The sequence below is a fragment of the Melanotaenia boesemani genome, chromosome 2 (assembly GCF_017639745.1).
Source record: "Melanotaenia boesemani isolate fMelBoe1 chromosome 2, fMelBoe1.pri, whole genome shotgun sequence".
Classification (NCBI taxonomy): Eukaryota; Metazoa; Chordata; class Actinopteri; order Atheriniformes; family Melanotaeniidae; genus Melanotaenia; species Melanotaenia boesemani.
Genome location: NC_055683.1, coordinates 19,873,383 through 19,895,287, shown reverse-complemented (window position 1 = coordinate 19,895,287; position 21,905 = coordinate 19,873,383). Strand labels below are relative to the sequence as shown.

At 37.5% G+C, this 21,905-nt stretch overlaps 1 protein-coding gene across 1 annotated transcript in view; it reads right to left on the bottom strand.

Annotated features, from left to right (window-relative positions):
• LOC121634034 (alpha-1,6-mannosylglycoprotein 6-beta-N-acetylglucosaminyltransferase B) overlaps nucleotides 1-10,283 on the bottom strand; it is a 68,660-nt gene extending 58,377 nt beyond the window's left edge. The window contains 2 exon segments of the mRNA XM_041976433.1: nucleotides 8,432-8,544; nucleotides 9,902-10,283. Of these exon segments, the coding sequence (XP_041832367.1) occupies nucleotides 8,432-8,544; nucleotides 9,902-9,969 (181 nt within the window). The 5' untranslated portion in view covers nucleotides 9,970-10,283.
• Between the last annotated feature and the right edge of the window lie 11,622 nt (nucleotides 10,284-21,905).

Sequence of the window (21,905 nt, the reverse complement as noted above, 5' to 3'; positions counted from 1 at the left end):
TAATTATGAATTATTTCTAATAAATAAACAAAGCCCTACTTCAACTTTACAATTTCCCTCAGGGGATAAATGAAGTATTTTTTTCATTTACATTTAATTTAAAATACTAAGTCTACTTTTACTGCTTCCACACAAATAAAAAGGGAAGTAGCAGTTGGTTGCTGCTAACCAAATGCACTTTGTTAGTTGATCATCAGAAAGTCTGAGTTCCTCTATGAAAGAAAATGTTTTGGCAGTTTGCTGGTCTGAAACACTCAGGAGTGGGGAGTGTTAAAAAGTCATTTCTAAATTATATGGGGTCTATCGTTTCTGTAAGACAGAATTTTCTCAATACATCTCAGACTCTATAGTCCCTAGTTTGCATGTTAAATGTTAAAGTTTGTGACATTACAGTTAGAAAAAGACTAAAAAAAGTGAGAGTTATCTGGCAAGACTACTTGTATTGCACATTTAGTGATTTCCAAAAGCACACATCAGAACAAAAACATCATACCAGCTATATAGCATATTGGTGGACAGTTGATGATTTGGGTTTGTTTAGCAGCTGCAGGACGTGGGTACCTTGCCACCATTGAGATGGTCTCTGTGTACCAAAGTATTTTAGTATCAGTGGTGACACTGTTGGAAAAAGTTGCATGATTGATGCAACCTTGCCTTCAGAGGACAACATGGATGGGAAAATGATGTGTTCAGGGACCACGTACACTTCCTGTAAGCATCTTACGCCATGTCCACAGACAGATGGTTAGGTGTATCGCTAAAGCTTTTTGTCCACAAGGAATTATCCATTTGGAAACCTGAAAATGCTTATTTTTAAAGTCAATTTCCAAAGTGAATAAATCTGAAAATACCACTGTTTTGTTTTTGTGTTTACAACCCACATGCACCTTTCCTGAACCAATGACATAATAGCCTCCTTTTCCCTTAACTTGCATGTGCAGACCCTGCTAACAGCTGCAGCGATGTGGGATTACACTGTTTCGTTTGTGCTACAGAAGCTATTAAGCATAGTCTGGCTTTTACAGCAAATCTCCGGCTTCTTCACCTTCTACGCAGTCAGCAAGTGGACACAGAGAGCAGCATAGTTTATGTACTTGCTCCATATCTTATTATATTTGGTGCATCTCTGTGGCAGCGCTACAGTTACAGGCCTGGCATATGTACAACAACATTTTTAATGGTTTTGTGTGGATGTCCACATTTTTAAGAGTCTGTCTTTACAAAAAAAACTTTTTAAAAACAAAATGGATTCTACCTCGGTGTGAAGGTAGCCTTAATGTCTGTATCAGGTAATGCAAATTTATATGAAAGTATGCAGGCTAGTTTTGCAAATCTCATCACTTTTTTGGTGCATCCCGTGCACAAACTAAATATGAATTCATATAAAAGTAAGACCCCAGTATTGTAAATTCTTACATGCCAATTAGCAAATAGACAAAATATGTCATACTACATGTTTTATAAGGTCCAATCATACATCCTTTTGCAAAACAGATGTGTAAATTATCCTGTCATTGTACCATTATTAAGAAAGAAGCTAAATGAGTAAGCTGAGTGTATGTGAGCAAATATGATCCGTTTTATGGTCAATAGTAACTCTTGAACATTTTAAAGTCCATTGATAAGAAAGGAATGCTTACATGACATCTGACTGCTGTTGACCTCAGTTATGGAAGGCTCCAGCACACTTGCAGTATTCACCTTGTTATTCACCTAAAATTACAAATCTGCACTCTTTTTTGAGATTAAAAAAAATAAAAGACACCTGGATAAACCAAAAACACACTGGACAAAATATCTGAGTAAACAAATAAAACAAATTATACAGAAAAGAAGCAAAGATTGCTTTAATGATTGTAAATCCACTGGTACAACTTTTACCAGTTATAAGGGGGGTGAGGTAGAAAAAAATCTGAGGACCACTGGTTTAGAGAATACCAATATTAATAGTTACTATCAGCTTCTTTAGGTAATGAGGATATACAATATATACCATGCATTACACCTAGACTATGACAAAAGGTCAGGTATGTTAAGTTACTTTTACAAATGTGGAGGACTAAGTACTTAAACTAAAGTTTGCAACCTTAATGCATTTCTGTATGTTTAAGTGAAAAAACGTACAAAGTGAGAAAAATGGGTCAACATCGACAGAATCCAGGAAAAGCTGTAACTTCATCAGATCTTTGCCAGATTTAATTTCTTTTACAAGAAAAATGTTCACATGTTTAGAGATTTATGTTTCACCCATAGTTTTTGTTGCTAAAGTGTTTTGTGTCTAGTTGGTGCTGACTTTCTTCTACCTCTAGTTCTCATTGTCACTGCTGAAAGTTAAATGAAGAAATCGCATTGTCCCCGACATGCACTCATGCTGAATAGTTTGCTTCATGGGAGCGAGACCTCTGCACATCATTGAAAAAAAAAAAAAATAATTCCCCTCTTCCCAGCTCAAATATTCATTACAGACATGGCTGATTGAGACTGAGATGCTCTTGTCTTTCTGACACCTATGAGGGAGCTGATGGATCCAGAAGCTGTTAGAGCAGAAATCCTCTCTCACTTATCCTGTTTGTAGCTCCAATCTCTTATTCTGCCTGACAGCCTGGAAAAGAGGAAACCACCTGCATCATTTTTTTTAAACACAGCTCTCTTCACCTTCAATTACATCCTTAATCTGCTTCTTTTCTTGGTTATCCTTCTATTGCAACAGTATGTAGACGTGCTGTGCTTTGGTAAGAGGCATGGTAATCTTAGGTTTACCTGCAAGCAAACTGATTCATTGCTACTCTTCCACCTCACTGCAGATATAAACTACAGTGCAATTTGATGTGTAACATGTTCTATAATGTTCTCCAACCCTAATTCCATAAAAATTTTTGATACTATATACAATGTAAATAACCTGAAAATACAATAATTTATAGATTTCATAAATCAATATTTTCTTCACAATGTAGCATAGACAAGATATGAAATGTAGAAAGTCAAACATTTCAGTAAAAACAGCTCAACTTAAATTTGACGGCAGAAACATGTTACAAAAAAGTTGGGACAAGGTCATGTTTTCAAGTTCTGGTATATCCTTATCTATTAGCAATAGTCAACAGTTAACTGAGAGCTGAGGAGTCTTGCTGCTGGACCTTGAATCAATACATGCAGTAAAACTTTGTCCTGCTGGAAAATACAATGCCCTCTCTGAAAAAGACATAATCCAGATGGGAACATATGTTCTTCTATCACCTGTTTACACCTTTCAGCATCCATGGTGCTTTTCTAAATTTGCAAGTTGCCAGACTGATAGTGCACTCCACTTGTCTCGTAATTCTGAGTGGTCAAGAATATGTTACGTCATTACCAGGTAGTTTGCATTCCAGCTGCACTAACTCGGAAAGAATAGTCTCCTCCATCAAAGCCAGACCCATTGTAAAAATGTGCACTATGAGAATACCAGCCAATCTGGGTGATAATGATTAATAAATCATACATACTGACACGATTTTTCCCACTGTAACAACATAGTTATCAATAACTACAACTTGGTGGTGTTTACACTGGAGACTTAATGGACACAAAATACATTATAAAGACATTTAATAAAGACAACAATGGACTACATGTTATACTGGGCGCATCTTTAGATTTGGAATCTCTGTGTCCTCTTCAATTTTAAAGTATTTCTGGCAAAAATTCCTTCGGAAAGCAACTTCCAAAGACAACAGGAAGGCGTGATTATGCTCCTCCGTATTATCAGTCATGAAGTATTTCGACCTGAGTGCAAGCTACAAACCAGACAGCCCCTCTTTTCTTTAGTCTGAAGGATTCAGCACCCATGGTTTTCAAAAGGAAATTTAAATTTTGAGCTATTTGACTACAGAACAGTTTTCCAGTTTACCACATTAAATTTTAAATAAGCTTAGTCTCATTTAACCTGCATTTACAGATGATATGGCTGAAGGTTGAAAAATCATCCAATCCTGGTTTTTAGTCATGTTCACAGTGCATAGAGAAGTTTTCAGATAATGTATAGTACCGTAGTATGTACTGCATTATGTACTGAAAATGGTGGAATATTTAAAGTTATTGCAGTTTATGATGAGAAACATTTTTGTGCAATTTCTCCACAATTTGTTGCCGGTTTGTCTGCAGATTGCTGAAGCTCCGCCCATCTTTACTCTGAGACACTCTGCCTCCCTAAGGTGCCATTTTTAAACCAACCATGTTATTGACCTGATGACAGTTGGCCTGACTAGTTGCCAATTATTCCTCCAGCTGTTTCTTTTAAATATAATTAACTTTTCCAGTCTTTCATTGCTTCTGTCACAAGTTGTTTGTGATGTGTTACTTCCATCAAATTGAGGATGCTGTAAAAAATTTTATAAAATAGTTAAATGTCATTTTTTTCATTCGTTATGATTTATAATTTTTAAAAAATGACTAAAATATTTGTTTATTTAATTAACTTTTTGTACAATATAATTACCAACATTTAACTGGGGTTGTAAAAAATGTGACAAAAGAACAACATTTCTTTCAACATTTAAAAAAACGAACCCTAACCCTCTCTGGGCTTTAACACTAAGAGACAATTAATAAAATAATAATAATAATAATAATAATAATAATAATAATAATAATAATAATAATAATAATAATAATAATAATAAATGTTTTTCTCTAAAAGTACTATTTGGTAAACCGTACCCTTATTTAAACAAATAAACAATCAGGACTTAACCTGGCCAGAAATAAACAAGTATGAAAATGCAGAATGTACTTTGCAGGAGTTATGAAGATTTATTGTCTTTACTGCTCATAAAAATAATTACTTTGCATGCATATTATATATGTCCTGTTTCCCCTCAGTAGAGAAAGAAAGTTATTAAAATAAGATAAACGAGAATAGAAAATGTTGCCTGAACCAAGAGCAGAAGTGGTCTGATGCAATTTCTAATCAAGAAATGTAAATATTCCAAAAGGCAGTGAAATCAACCAACTTGTACTATCATAATCTTTTTTTTCAGCAAACACGGAGCACAGGCTCTTTTCACTACTCTGGTTAGTAGCCATGTTGCTTTTTAATATTTTGCATGTATGGTCACCGATCAGTACAAGTGCACAAACACACTCTATGGTCACACTCCAATAGATTCAATTACACTACCACAGCTAATCTATAGAAAGTACTAATTAAAAGTGTAGTATTTAATTTCCAAATAGTTTTTCAGTTGCCACAATCAATTAACTGATAGGACAACTACACATGAAATTTAACCAGCAACAGCATCCATCTATCTATTTTGGGGGAAAAGGGCACTGAGTGAAATGGGAAATAATTCTTTAAATACAAGCAGCAGTAAATTACAAAGTAATCACACAGAAAGCATGTTAGCATCTTAGCTAAAATACCTATTGCAATATCTGCCTCACCATATAAAAATTGTATTTCCCTTTACGGATTAATAAATTATTTTTCATTTTATTTATTCATTCATTCACATTCCAGTAGAAAATTTCTGGGTTTTGTAAAAGTATCTGCAGTGAGAATTCATCTTTATTTAAAACCTTCTTCTGAGCAGCACGGAGCCAGGCAGCCACCTGCACGCTCATTTCCACGTCTTCAGCTCTCCAGGTTCCATGTGTGGCTGAGGTCAGTTTATTTCATTCATATCATCTACGTTCGGAGGAGAGGGCCTTCATTGCAAGTGCATCATTTTACTAATTTTTCATTCAAACAAAGTACTGACATTCACAGCTTTGAGGGACCAGCAGACGGCACACCCTCACTATGAGCGATGTCAAAAAACTACACATACTCATCTGTCATTTAGTGAAGATTGCTGAGCCATGAAATACAGAAGTTCAGTCAGTGTCTCTGACAAGCTTGCAGTAAACGAGGTGCGAGGAAACTCTCTGTGCAAATGTGATATTGTGCTACAACCCACCAATTTATTAAACACTAAGGATGAGGCAGTTTTTCTGTCACAGTGGTTTAAAAAATTATTATTACTTATGATTTTATTGGGTTTTTCATGAGCAATTTGGCATATTTTACAATATATGCATTAAGCACAGTACATATAGAGGAGAATATGTATGTTTCAAGTACTCCAACTTTCAAAACAATACATATATCTGCCTTAGCTGAGAAGTTATTTTTCCTGCATTTTAAGAATAGCATTGAAAAAAAGAAAAAAAAAAAGCTCAGGTAATGGAGATTTCATGTAAGGATGGAAAAGACATTACCACCTTTTAGTCTTGCTTTGAGCACTGTAAAACCTGAAAGCATTCTAGGCTGATTTTCTCTCTTTATGGCTAAGCTGTATTGAGACCCCTGTGGCCAAAGGACAGACTATGAAGGTGGTCTTCAAAGAGCTTATTAGAAAGCTACAGTGCACCTCTGGAGCCTTTAAGATATCTAGGATCAAACGTCTCTGCCTTTCATGCTCCCCTCTCTGGCAGAAATAGTTTCCATCTTTCCCCCCCTGCTTACTTTTTCACATCATTAGGTTCCTGTACCTTCAAAGGGAAGTAATGAATGGAGTGCATGCATTCCAAATCTGGGGTATTGCTCCGCATCCAAACTCCCTGGCTGTGCCGTGTCAAAGTGTGTGCATCACTTGCACACGGCTATTCAGTACAAACTTCAGCACTGCAAGAGATGGAGCCAAAACCAGGCAAAAAGGTAACAACAACTACAGATTTCTCTTAACATCTTTAGCCTGGAACCACTTACAGTGCTGCAGCATACTCTCAGTGAAGATAGTGCTTCATCACAGCATGGCTCAACCATTTTGTTTGCCATTTCAGATTGAAAATACTATGAAGGTTCAGGTGCTTTTACAGCTAGTGATTCATTTAAAGACTTTTTTCATAAAAGTATGGTAACCATCACAAGCATGGATTACTCAACTGGGTGCAGCGAGCCTGATCAAGATGCTGCTGCACTGAAAGATGCATCCCAACTCATTCATTACACCAACTTCAGTGCCATATGTCCTTACTCACAAGCATGCATGTGCACAAAAAGCGTGCTCACAGAACGAGCATTTACATAGCTCCGCTCTCTGTGGTTTGCCCAAGACAGTGTTTAATGAGCTTAAGGTCAGATATCTTCCCTTGACTGCAGGCTGTGAGTGGTTAATTAATCAGACAGCTCTCCCGTCTCACCCACCAGCCCTTCTCGCCTTCTCTTTCTCTCCCTTTGAAGCTGATCAATGTGTAAATGGGTGAGATTCTTGAAACTGTTTCCCATGATGACACCTGATACACCTGACTACAACATGCCCTCCCACTATTACTACATTTTTTCAGTTACATAAATTTTTCATGAGGATTAGAAAGTCTTCAACAGACATCTATCGCAGTCATCAGTTAGTCATTCTAACATTATAACACAACTAGCTGCCACACAGCAACATGCTGTTTACCGATTGGCCCTGGGACAATTTGCATTATTCAGACAGGGAAGAAATGATTACTGTGCGGGGTCTTTTTGAACTGAAATAAACTGACATCAGTGTAATGAGCTGCCAACAACTGTTGTCCTTGGATGGTTTTGATGAAGAGAAGCATCGATTCCTTTCATGCCAGCTGGTACTGTATTTGTCACAGAGAATGACATGCAGAGTCAACACTGTGCCAGGCGGCGATAAAAAAGGTGAAAGACAATAGTCCAAAAGCTAACAAAGACAGACCCAAATGGCTTGTGCTGCCAGTGGTTTATTTGCAGACGCACAGTGCACAAAAACAAACACAAAGAACGTGCAAAGAAAGCCAAATTTCTCCCAGGGATGGTTGTCAACAGTTGTGATTTTTTTCTGGTACACCTTTGCTTTGTTGATCTCTGAGAGGGCAAGGGAAGCCATTTTAGCATTGCTTTGTGATAACAGAAGCAGACAACCTCAGACATGCAGCTTTCATGGAGAAATTGCTTTAAGGTCTCTGATTCAAGTCCGTATATAAAATAAATAAATACTCATATTTACAATCTTCACTGCAGGGCTAATTTTGAACCAAATTCATCATGCTTGTTTTGAGTTTACAGGATGTTTTTTTTACTGATACTCCCTCCACAAAATGCATTTAATTGGGAGCAACAACACTAAAACAGACACACTAACAAGACAGTCGGTCAATTTTCAGCTTGTGCTGCTGCTTAAACGAGTCCACGTGGGTCAGAGCACGGTCATGAAAGTGATAAAAAAAGACAGAGGTGTAGATTAGGGGAGGAAGGGGATTCTCAAGCCTACAGTGCCCCCTTCCCAGTGTGCTCCTGATGAGAAAAGTGAACAGATCTGTCAGTCCGCTGGCAGCAATCAAGGCCACCCCGCAAAGCTCTCAGCATGTTTCCTGCCTGATCATTACCAGCGCAGGACACAGCCTCTGGAGTCTCAGGCTGCCAAGCAGCACTGATGCGTGACAGCAGGCTTACCTTCAGCTCGCATGGTGAAGGGGGAGTCTCTGGGTCGCTTGGCCGAGAATTGGCCCCCAAGAGAAGTCATTAGAAAGCACAGGCTGAAGAAGCCAACTCCCACTACAAAAATTCTACAGGAAAGAGACAAAAGGGAGATGAAGTTACAAAAGAGGAAATTACAAGGTCAGAGCTCTTGAGGCAGGCAAACACCAGAAGAGTAGAAAGAAAAATGATAAAAAAAAACAAGGCGGGTGCTGTAATTTCACAGCCGGAGAGGCCTAACAGAGCTCGCTGCAACTTAAGTTCAAACTAAGTCTGACGTGTATGAGGATTTATTGATCTTGGACAAATTTCTCAAAGTTCATATTGAAACAACCAACCCCCAGTGCAGCACTGTGTACTCACTAGGCTGTCTCATCTCAAATGAACCATTATATGGATGGATTTTCTTCTCACTGTGCACAGTGGGCAAACACCAAATATAAAAGCATTCAACCGCAGGCGAATGGTGCACGCACAGAAAATATTTATTGCGTTCTTGAATTCTTTGGAAAGATTTATTTAAAACTGGCTCCTCTGATCGTTAGAGTGGTCATGCTGAGAAAACGTTAGGAAACCGTCCTTTCATGGAGCAGAGCTGCAAGACAGATTGTCACACTTTTCTTCTAGACCTAAATCCTGTATCATATTTATAAGGCAGAAACCTGATAAAAGAGGATGCAGTCACTGAGCTAGAGCCTGAGACTGTAATAGTGCCACATCCTTCATATGAGATAATGGTAGAAAAATTGGCTGTTTGAAAGCACAGATTACACAGCATGATGTCTTCTCTGTTTTTTTTTTCTGGCTTGTCAGGTGGAGCTTGTCAGAGCTAATGTTTAACATCATCGTGCTGTACAAAAAGCTGTAAAGCCAGAGGAGACTTTAAGCCTCATCGGCACCATTGATTACTAATTAATGCAAAGTTGGAAGTATCTAAGTTTGGGTATGGCCTCTGGAGTTTTAATGATATGTCTGCTTGCTTTGCTCTTGCTGCTTCCCCAGCTGGGAGTGAGATCATTGTAGCTGAGTAAGCAAACCTTAAACTGTGGAATAGCCTGCACTCTGTCCTCCTAATTAATTCCAATGATCTGAACTTGCAAGATTTGCTCTGCTGAAAAGGCAATCACAACTTTGTTGAAATGTTGTACAGTATGCAGAATGAATGCTAAATCCACATTAACAAATAATCAAATTATTATACTTTGGATCATCTTCATAATAAAGTAAAGCTCATTAATATATTTTAATAAAATAGGAAATCAGTTTGTCTCTGTTTTAGCTGCATAAAGTTTTTAATGTGTCCATTTATGTAAGCATGTTTGACTGAATGGAGCCTGAAATGAAGTTGTATTTCACTGAAATTTTGATTTCTTATTAAAAATAACAGTGATTATAATAGCAAGTGTAGCCCTTCCAGGCTGCAGCTCTGAGAGAAAGTGAGCTTACCTGAATGGTTTGAAAGTGACAGGGCATCTCCTCACCATCGTGGAAAACTCGCTAAAGCTCGCAGTCATTTTCCAAACGTAAAGACAGCGCCGGGTCTGATTAACATCGCGCTAATCTTGCGTGTCAGCTAGAGACAGAAGAAGTTACAGTCTGGGTCCAGAGGATCGACGGACAGTGCGTTCAGACGCGCAACTTCCCAGCGTAACTGCTGTCCGCGGCTTGCTGTGAGCAACTGTCTCCTGCAGACAGCAGATAGACGTCCCCTGGACGCTGAAGAGGTGGGAATATTCGGCTATTGTCCTCTAATGAGTTATGACTGAATCTGTACGTTGTTAAATGTCCTGGAATTTAAATTGCACGGCGCGCAATAGCCCAGGACGCCTGAGTTCACTGAATCTTCAGTGGATGGAGCTCTGACTGTGATCTCATTATAAGAGTCGCTCTTTGGGTGGATCGTTAACTGATAGCGCCATCTAATGATTCTTTCTGAAATGCCGAAGTTGATTTCTTCACTTTAAAACGCGTCTAAATACCGTAGCCTATAATTTATTTTACGTGAACTGATCCTTTCTCAAACTTAGAGATAATTATTCATCATGGCATATGGCTCCTAAAAATCTAATCGCGCATAATTCAACCTGAGCCCTTCATTTCCTGGCAGAACTGAGCATAAGTTGAGCGATGGAGAGCCAGAGCTCGCCACGTCAGAATAACTATGATAAGATGGATTCAAATGTGCCCACACAGTGAAGGGAATCATATGAAAACTCTACTGCTGCCCTGTGGCAGAAAAATCTCCTTGAGAGTGCTCTAGTTGAGGAAAACGAGATATGGCCTGGCAAAGCATTCCCAAAATTTAAAGACCATGATTAAGTGCTTTTAAATAGGATGTCAGGATTTTCTTCTAAGAGGAAAAAAACTCCAACATACCGAAGGGTTGAATTGAAAATCATTCATGATCATCTTAAATAAAGATATTACATTTCAACAAACACTTGTCGATTCCTGACCAGGGCCCCACAGAAGTTATCAAGCACTATAACATCTCTGAAAAGGATCTTTTCCAGCGATCAGGACTGGACAGCTCCATCCTGCAGGCAGCCTGCAGCTGAGCAGCGACACCCAGCGGACAAAGTGCAGAACACAAAAAGATGAGGGTCAATAATGCGCACTGATTATTTATTTAGTTAGTTTTGTTTATGGTTTTTGTTTGTTTGTTTGTTTATATAGAAGATGAAACATTAAAAAATCTGTATATTTATTTCTATTTAATTGGGTATCAGTCTCAGCTGTGACTGGGTTTTGAGACATGAAAATGTTGCACTTGTTTATTAATCAACAATTCATTGTTGATTAATAAAGCAACAAAGCAGTTCTTAACCATGTAATAAAATCTGGCACTGTATTTGGATTTCTCCCCTCAAGGTTAGTGACTTATTCTGCTTTGATTACTCTTTTTGTTGTTAGTTGTTTGTTTGTTGTTGTTGTTTTTTCCTTTTCAGCTTATTGCATACTGAGGAAGGACAAAGAAAAGTCATTTCAAAATCACCAGTGAAAGAAAAATATCAAACCATCAAAAGCCATCCATAAAAATATCTCTTTTGCTGAGAGAGCAGCTGCATCCTCAATTACCATGGCAACGGCTTTTATTAAGTTGAGTCCACGCTGCAGAGTATGTGTATGTGTGTATTTGCTGTAGAAACTAATAAAATCTTTTTGATTTTTATTGGAAAGTAATAGTTTGCTGTGGCTGGAACAATGTGCTCAAAGATACATTCTGCTTTACTCATTAAACATTTTCCAATAAAACATATTTACATAAGAGGAGCTATGTGAACAAGTAAATAATAAACATGTAATACAATATTTCTCAAACACAAGATTACTTTCTTAAATGACTCTGTCATTATTGTTAAAAACTTTTTTAATATGATGACTTTTGCTGATCATTTATTAGTATATGAAGCTATTGTTAGACTATAAAGTACATTTAGGCTTCTGGGAACTCCATAGCAACACAAAGTGTGCTGCAGCTATTCAGATCTACATCTCACAGATGCAGTTTTTGCACTAGCAGAACAAAAAGAGAGAAGAGAAGAAATGACAAGATTTCCACTTCAAGTTCAGAAATGCATGAATGAGAGCATCATGTCCTAGTTTAAAAGACATCCAGCCAACCAAATTAATATTTGTGGAGGGATCGGTCTAATTAGAGCTGTATAGATTAGCATAGGCTAATGACTTAAAAGCTCTACAGTCCAATAGTTTCATCTGTCTTGCTAATATGTTCTTTTCCTCTAGAGAAAATGGACTGGGATCTGATGTGATATGAACTACCAGGTCTTTTTAAAGAAGAATGTGGGGGCCTGAGCTTGGTAATAATCAGACTTTCCAATATAGTTTGATTGAAAGCCTTTGTTAGAGTTTTAATAAAGCAGACACAGAAAATAAATCAAAGTGTGGAAGCAAGCCTGAAGCTTTTGAACATAAAAAATAAGTTGAAATATTAAAAGAAGGGAGCTTACGAAAATCACATATTCAACATTATATTTGTAAATCAACATATTGCGTAAATTTAATTCTCATTTTTTTTTAGAAAATTTCATTTATCTTTAGTGAGATTTTGAGAGATAGCTCGCTGGTCACTAGAACCGGTTTGCTCTTCACATCCTCCCAGTGAGGATATGAATCATTCTGATGTTTGCAGAGTTTCACCAAGGACACGACCACCAGCAGCTTCCTCCTCACATACTCTTCTCCTTCATTTCCTTTCTGTTAATGTTTCTGACTTCTTCCACTCTTCAGTCATTCCCTTTTCTTTCCTTGTCACTCTGAGCCATCTCCTCCTTCTCAACTGTATTTGTAATTCAGCTTTCTTTATCTCTGTATCTTAATCTCTCCATCTTTCACTGTTTACTTGTTTCATGAGTGCTGAATACCAACTTCCGATGCTGCTTTTCTCTGCCTCCAGTGGAGCCATCACCTCCATGCAAAGTGCTGCATTTTTTACCTAATTACAATAAGCACACCTGCTCTAAAACGTGAAAAATGTTACATGTAAAAAACGTGGGAATAAAATCAAATGTACTGAGCTGAAGAGCTGAATTTAGAGTAAAAACGGAGGCAATCTAGACTGAATATTTGACATATGTATGTATGTTTATTTGCCGGGAGAAATCTGTGGCAAAAAAATCACGGCTTTAGTCCCCTGTGAGGGTGAACACAGTTGAACTTTTCCTGCGGATCTTTGCTCTAAGCATGAATAATAAAAGGTGCCTTGAAAATGTCTTCACCCTCCTTTAGCATTTTTCTTGCGCTGCCATAAGCTTTGTTATTAAAATTGATATTTTTATTCTTCAATTCTTATAGTGAAAAACGCATGCCTACCACTCCAACGGCAGCAAAATATTGGCAATTGTAAAATTATCATGAAAACCCACATACAAAGAAAAGACAAAAAAAAAGAAAAAAAAAACTTCAGCTTCAATACAGTGATAAGAGATAAAGAAATAAGATTATTTCTTATTCAATAAAAATTTATAAATGACTTGTACCAAAATGTTGCACATAAATATTAATTACAAGTTAGACAGCAAGTTCTGATCAAATGCTGCAAGTTCTACATGGTCAGCCTAAAAATGGTTAAAAGACTTTTGTTCACTTTGCATCTTCTGCTTGAAATATGTTGCAGAAAGACTGGAAACTAACCGAGTTAACTGCATGGAGCACTTTTAGATTTAAACAGAGCATTCTTAAAACCGACTCCATAACATGCACTTGTAAATCTAATTTTCCCTTTTTGTCTTCTGTGTGTTTTAAGTGGGTAACTTGTGTAACTTATTTGCCTGTCTTGGACTAGAACTCCTTTGTGAAGAGGTCCTTAATCTGAAAGATTAAGAACTTCTTTCTAGGTTAAATCAAGGTAATAAATAAATAAATAAAATTTGGATTAATAATTTTTTCAAGGCACTTTAAAGGAACCATCTGAGATAAACATCTTCCTCATATGTCCTGTCTGAGGAAATGCCTGTAAAAAAAAGACATAATCATTTTTATAGGGGCTTTTCCATATTTCTCTTATACTTGATTTACACCACAGCTTCATGAGGTCATAAACAAACAGTAAGAACTTCAGGCTTAGAGTTCTGTCAGATGAACCTGCCATCTCTGTGAAGACAGATGAAGATGAGTTTTTTATAAATGTATGTAGGGCATGTTGTGCTAACAGCCATGTAAAGCTAGAGTATTCTCCTTGAGCAGAAAAAACGTCTGGGTTTTGCTGTAATTGCCCTCCATTCTCCAACATCAGTTTATCCTGACATGTAAAATTCCTTCACTTGCAAGATGTTTCAAGGTTTTCCTGCATGCAACCATTCCTCCACCTTCTATATCTTCTTGTCTAATCTCTCTTTGGTGGATTGTGTGTTAAGGATTGTTGTCTGATTAAAATGTTCACTTTAACTTAAGCATTCAGACAGATGAGCTCATATTAAATTGTTAATATGAAGAAGAGCTTAATGCTTCAAAAAACTGAGTGCTGAGACCATAAGACAGCACAGCAACTTCAAACCGGGATCTCTTTACCACTGTTCTTCAAAGCTGGTATGAACTGGTTCCTTTGAAAACGTTCCACTGCTCTGCAGCCATTTCTGCAGTTAGTGTGTTGCCAAAAAAAAAAAAAAAGTTTTCAGTTTGTCTGCACAAAGTATGAAAAAATCTTTGGCCAGATGTATAAAACTCTGATTATATACTTGGATAATTGCATTTAGAGTATGAGAAGAGAAGGAAATGTGCACAGTAATTAATTTTTATTTTTCTTCTAGTTTATGAAGCTTTGAGTATGGACAGTGGTTCTTTTAATCAATCAGGAATCATTGTAGTTGTATGCCCATGCACAACCACTCTCATCTTTAACCATGAGTGCAGACATTCTTAATTGGCCATTTGCATAAAAAAATGCTGTTAGTTAGACATGTTGAAGTGGCGGGGAGTTAGCAGAGGAAAACAATGTGGTTGTCTTAATTCTACTGTGCAAAACGGACTAATGATCACTTCGGATTTTTACATTTGCACTCTGTTTGCAGCAGCGACATAATCTGCTCGTTTGGCTTTCTTTTTTTTTTTTTTTTCACCAACTACTGAGTGTACAAAATAACTCCTGTATCCAAACTTCAGTGTCTCTACTGTCACTATGATTCTTTCAAACAATTTATCCTGGAATGACCATCAATTTACCTTTGTTTGAAATGTATTATGGCTTTTTTTTTTTTTTTTTTTTTTTTAACCCACAAAGTTATAAATGAATTCAGGCTCAATAAATGTTTTCAATGACAAAAACCACACCATAAAAAAAAAGAAAAAAAACAAACTGTATAAAAAATTAATACAGGTTACAAACTCGGTATGATCGCAGCAAATGACCATGCAGAAGTTGAGAAAAAGAATTAAAAATAGATTGGAACTGCAGTACAATTTTAAAAGCAGCCATCCATGAACATGGTCATCATGCATGACTACAGTTTTAAAGCACCTCATTTAAATTTTAATAACAATATGAAGCCAAATAAAATTCAGTATGCTCAATTATTTACAATGAAGTTCATGAAGGTGAAACAGAAAATGATTATAATTTAAAGAAATCCAGGTTTTTGAGTTTGCAGCTTTGTTTCATTTTAAATTCCGTCTCAGTTTTCTCACGTCTGTCACGTCTGATCGTCAGACTTTTATTAGGAGGAGGTAGAAGTTGGGACGAAGATGCTCAAAAGTCAGCCTGTAAGTGGAAATGACAGAACAGAAGATGAAGATAAAGGAAGAAGACCATTGGACAAGTGTTCATTTTAAGTACATTTATGAGGTAAATGTGGTGAACAAAAAATCCCTAAACACCAGATAATGATGGCAGATGTAAGGGAAAAGATTTTCTTTATTGAAGTTAGGTTTGAATTTTATATCTTTAGGCACTATTACAAAAAGAATGAAATGTTTAGTTTATTAAATATGATAAAAGCCAACTACATGGCTGATATGTGTTTTTTCCTTTTTGAAATAAGCCCAACAGCAGCAACAGATGAGCTCCATGCTTTTTTCTTCAACAACACCAGTCATCATGTTCGAAACAGGCTTTTCCGTACATTTCTCTGGTCTGGAAACATTTAAAGTCACATTCTAGCAGTTATAAGTCCCCTATAAACACCTCAAAACTTTCTACATCTCTGTTGGGCGCCAATTAGAGAGAGACTTTAAACCTCCTTTATATGAAAGTTCAGAATTTCTACACAATCCAGTTTACCTGAAAGGGTCCAAATTGTGCTTTAACTCGTTATCATTCGTTTTAATGGCCAATTCAGCTTGAAAGATATGAAAAATTCTACTGAGTAAGACAGTGGATTTATTTTTAAAAAAAGATAGTTTTCAGCAGATTTACTATAATTTAAAAAATGCTTTTCAGAGATGGCAAAAGTAAGGCAAGGCAGATTTATTTGTATAGCACATTTCATGTACAAGACAGTTCAAAGTGCTGTACATAAAACATTACAGCAGGGTGCAGAAAGCAACACAAGTGCATTAGAAAAAACAGAGATTAAAAGAAATGCAATTAATGAAATAAAAACAGAGGGAAGATGCTAAAATAAAATAGATAAAATGCAAGAAATAAAGTTCCAGTGGTGGAAAGACAATATTAACCCTCTATGGCATGGTGTTGCCCTCAAGCAACAAACCATTATGTTGTGCAACCCCTTGAGCTGCCAGATGTAGGAGCAAGTGGTGTCCTTCGCCTGGCCCAGCCAATACCTAAACAGCAGAACTACAAGGTGTTCTTTGACAACTGGTTCACGAGTGTCCCTCTCATATGCACACTTGCTCAGCAGGGAATTCATTGCACTGGTACTGTTCGTAGCAACAGACTACCAGGTGTCAACTTGATGTGTGATGCTGAGTTGAAGAGAACTGGACATGGATCTTTTGAACAGAAGACGGCCATGGTTGGAGAAACCACCCTGCATGCTGTGAAGTGGTCTGATAACCGTTCAGTCAGTATTCTCAGTTATATACATTGGAGCACACCCGGTCACCGACGTTGATAGGTGGGATGGCAAGCAAAAAAAATTATCAAAGTTCCCTGTCCTGCTGTGGTCAGAGAGTACATTAAGAATATGGATGGAGTGGATCTGCTGGACAATGGCGTAAGAGAGGCCGTCCCAGCTCCACAATTGCTGTGGAGTACAAAGAAAAGAGGAGAAGAGGACCCACTACACCTATTCCAGTCCCTGATGTGCGTCTGGATGCCACAGCCCACTGGATGGTCATAGACGAAAAGAAAGGGAGATGCAAGGTACCAGGAATCAAAGGTACACCTAAAGCCAAGTGCCAAAAATGTGACGCCCACCTCTGTTTCACATCCACCAGCAACTGCTTCATGAGATTCCATACAGAATAATACAGACTGTGCTTTGTAAGAAAGAGAAACAGAGTCATTCAGTACCCCACAGGAATACACGTTCAGAAACATAAACACACACTGCAGCTAATCTCTGATGCACTAATTGATAAATTCATGCCATGGAGGGTTAAAACATGATTCCAGCTTAAAATAACCAGATGTACATTTTTACTTCTAAATAAAAACTAGTGAAATGCAGCAGAGAACAGGTGGGTCTTTTTCAGCTGATCTGAGGCTTTCTGGGAGTTTGTTCCAGGCATGTGGAGCATAGAAGCTGAATGTAGCTTCTCCATGTCTGGTTCTGACACTGGGAACTGATAAGAAACTGGATCCAGATGACCTGAGGGTTCTGGCAGGTTCATACTGGGTCAAGAGGTCACCGATGTATTTTGGTCCTAAACCATTTAGAGCTTTATAGACCAGCAGCAGAACTTTAAAGTCTGTTCTCTGACGATCAGGCAGCCAGTGTGAAGACCTCAGAGCTGGACTGATGTGGTCCACTTTCTTGGTCTTAGTGATTCTTTATGACCTAAAGGCATTGCTACATGTTCTAACATCAGTTATTCTAACTAAAGGTGCTCTAATAATGCCCTAATATATACTAGACTTGACCACATAAAAGAAGTCTTATTGGTCATTTTAACTGTTATATTAGGATCCAAGTCAATAAGTTTCCAAGTCTTGTCATAGCAAGTAAAATCAGAGTAATGAACACCACTTAAGAGAGAAGCTATGAATCATACAGCTCTCTGCAGAGGCTTGTTGTTGAACTGTCATTAATGTCTTAGTTTATCTACATGTTGGTGGTTAGACATAAAAATGCCTGTCAAAGATTCACTGTAACCTTTATTATCACAGTTTTGCCGTTTTTCTGCTCAAACAAACAGCATAAAACGTGCTTCCTATCAAAATGTACCTTTGCATTCTCCCTGCTGATTGGATCATCACTGGTCCAATCTCTGCTCCTGAGGTCACCAGCCAGGAAATAAAGGCCAGAAGCAGCTGTGGGCTCATTGGTAAATGTTTGGCACAGTTTGGCCTCGGCTTGTTTGGACTCGTGGTGACTTTGATTATGTGCTTAGCTGGTGGTATTTTGATTAGACAGGTTAGTACTTTTCCAGCAGTGTTACAACTGGTTGGCTTTGTTTTGTGTCTGGCCTATTGACTTGTAGTCTTGTTTTCTTTTCTGTTTTTGATAGCATGTAAAGCTCTTTTGGCTTCTCTTTAAGTTGTTTTATTTAGAGTTAAAGTTGTACTATTTATATAAAGTTGTAGAGTTAGTTTTATTAACATCTATCCACAGTTCTCGTCTTGTTACGCCTTTTAATACCCCTGTATTGGGTCATAACAACCACATACACGTCAGACTTGATCTACTACCCTGAGTCGTGTCATCTACAGAAATTCTCTGGTGACACGGCCATTGTGGGGTGTGTGGAGGGAGGGAGGGGGGCTGAGTGCAGGGACCTGGTTGACCGCTTTGTGAAGTGCTGTCGGGAGAACCACCTGCAACTGAAGTGAAGTAAAGAGATGATGGTGGACTTCAGGAAGAACAAGCCACTGCCCTCTCTTGCCTGCATCAGGGGGATGGTGGTGGATCTTGTGGACTCATACAAGTACCTGGGTGTAACACTGGACAATAAACTGGACTGCCATTTACAAGAAGGGCATGAGCCGACTTTACTTCCTGAGGACGCCAACAGACTAAGCAAACTGATCAGGAAGGCACAGTCTGTTGTTGGCTGCAAACTTATCAACCTGGAAGAGGTGGTGAAGGAGAGGATGCTGGCAACCATGAACAGTCCCTCTTACCCCCTCCACAAAACACTGGACAAGCTTGAGAGAAGCTTCAGCAACAGACTCATTCAACCCTGCTGCTCTAAGGAACGATACAGGAAATCCTTCCTACCTTCTACACTCAGACTTTACAACTCCTCTACCTCTGACAGAGCTACACTTACACACCTGGTCTAATGATCTGTCACCTTTTGCACACACCCGTCACCCGTGTATCTTTGCATATGTTGCACATGCTAAATATATGTATATATAGGAAAAATGTATGTGTACATACAGTATTATTATTAGTAGTATTATCATTACTATTATTATCACTATTGCTATTTTGTTATCAGCATTATTATTATTATTATTATTATTATTAGTAGTAGTAGTAGTAGTAGTAGTAGTAGTAGTAGTAGTATATACCATTGCTGCTACCATTATGCACTGTTATTATTACACTGTTAATTTTACTATTATATCATCTATCTATCTAGCTAGCTATGTTTAGAAAAGATTTACATAGAAAACTGTAATAATCCTCATTTTAAGGTTTGCAAAACTTGTGTTGAAAACAAAAATTAAGACATAAAAAAATGTTGGTAGTTACTGTAAGAGCATCTTGCTCTCTCTTCTCCCTTTACAAGTGCAGCTTCATGTTGTCCTGGCATCTTTGTGAAAAATAAACAAATACATATTTATGTATTTGTTGTAGCAGGTTTTGAAATGGAAAATATTCTAGCAGCTTATATCTTTACGTTTCACATGACACAACACCTCTTTCCATGTCAGATTGTCTTTATTTACCCCATGTCTTTCCCTGTGCTGATTCTTTTATATTAAGCATGCCATCTCTCCTGTGTCCTTAGTATTAATTTTACACAGTTTCTCAACAGAAAAGGACTTTTTGTTTTTCTTTCCAGTCTGTTTAGAGGCTAAAGTTACTTGCCTGCCTCAGCCTGCTGACAGTTCATCTGCCTGTTCCTGCTAAATTTCCAGCATAGACTTCTCCAAACGCATATCATCCATGAAGTGAAGTCAAGTGAAAACTTTGAAGAATCTTTCTCACTACTGAAAGTAAACGATGATTCTCCCCATCCATTTGATTATAAAGTAAAGCAGCAGTATTAGGAGGTGTCTGGATGGAAATTTTTTCTGTTTTTTAAACGGATTTATATTGCTTTTATTTGCATGATTTTGCAGGATAGAATAAAACTTCACCTTAAAATCCAAAAGCAGTTGTAATTTAAAGGGCTATGACAAATCTATGGCTTTTCTGTGAAAAGTGTGACCAGCAGAACAGCACACGCACATACACAGAAGGATCTAAAAGAATCATAATTTTTTCTTTACTTAATCCCAGCATGCAGTACTTGTTGTCTTGGTTTGTTGCCACTTGTCTGGGTGAGTTGTGACAGTTTAAGACAAAAACCAGTTGACTTTAACTGCATTAAAATATTACAAAATTCCACTGGATGCCATAACAAGCTGGCAAAATGTGAAAAGATATTTGCCCTTCCCCCTGTACTTTAATGAAAAGTGTCAAGATGCTTCTTTGCTAAAATTGCTATAAGGTTTCTGTTTCCCTTTCCACAGATTTCTGTTTAGGCACTAATAGTCTTTTTTGGAAACTGGTCAGAAAGAAAGAGGGGTGACATGCAGAAAAGAGCCACTGGCCAGGACTCAAACCCGGGTTAGCTGCATTGAGGAGTTTCAGCATCTGTACATGATGCATGGTCATCCAGCTGAGCCGTCAGACACCCTGAGATCTGTTTGAAAGTGTGATATAGAGTTTTACACAATCCAGATCTGAGGTACCTTTTTACTAACCCAAAATATATAATCCCACCAGCCCACTGTTCAATTGTTTGTTAACACAGATAGTCAATAATGGCAGCAATGCAGTGCATTTAGGCATCAAGATGACTTGTTTATCAGAAGGAGGAATAAAATGTGATATTGTTGTTAATGTCCAGCAGGTTGGTCTGAATAATTCAAAAACTGCTTATCTAATGGGTTTTTTACACATAATCCTTTCTTGGGTTTAAAGGGAATGGGTCTGTAAAAGAAAATACCCAAATGCCTTGCTCATGTAGGTCAGAGTAGAATGGGAAAACTGGTTGGATGATGATAGATGATAGATGATAGAAAGACAACAGGAACTCAAATAACCACTGGTTACAACTATGGTAAACAGAAGTGAATCTCACACATGTTAAACCTTGACGCAGGTGGGCTACTGCAGCAGAAGACCACTCTGAGTGATGTCCTGTCAGAGGAAACTGGACATTAGAAGATTGGGAAAATATTGTCTGGTCTGATGAATCTCCATTCCAGCTGCAACATTCAGATGGTAGTAGGGTCAGAATTTAAAGAAATGTAAAGAAAATATATATATATAAAGAAAAAAGTCAGAATTCTGACATTAAAGTCAGAATTCTGCCTGATTTCTTTATATTTTGTTGTTAAGAAGACGACCCTTCTTATAATATTTAAAAATGTCCCTATAAATCAGAATTCTGACTTTAATCTCAGAATTCTTTTTTTTTTTTCTTCAGTGACCCTAATACCAATAGGTCTAAAACATTGACTATTTTTTTTTATTGATTTACTTATTTATTAAAGTATCAGTTCATTTATCTTGGGTAGAGATTGGGTAATATAACTTTTACTCTGCTGTTCTTTTATAAGCACTCACCCATTCCAGGGCAGGTCTGCTCATGTTCATGTGTAAATCTGACACCACACCACCCACACTAGAAGTTTCCTTTAAACTGCAGA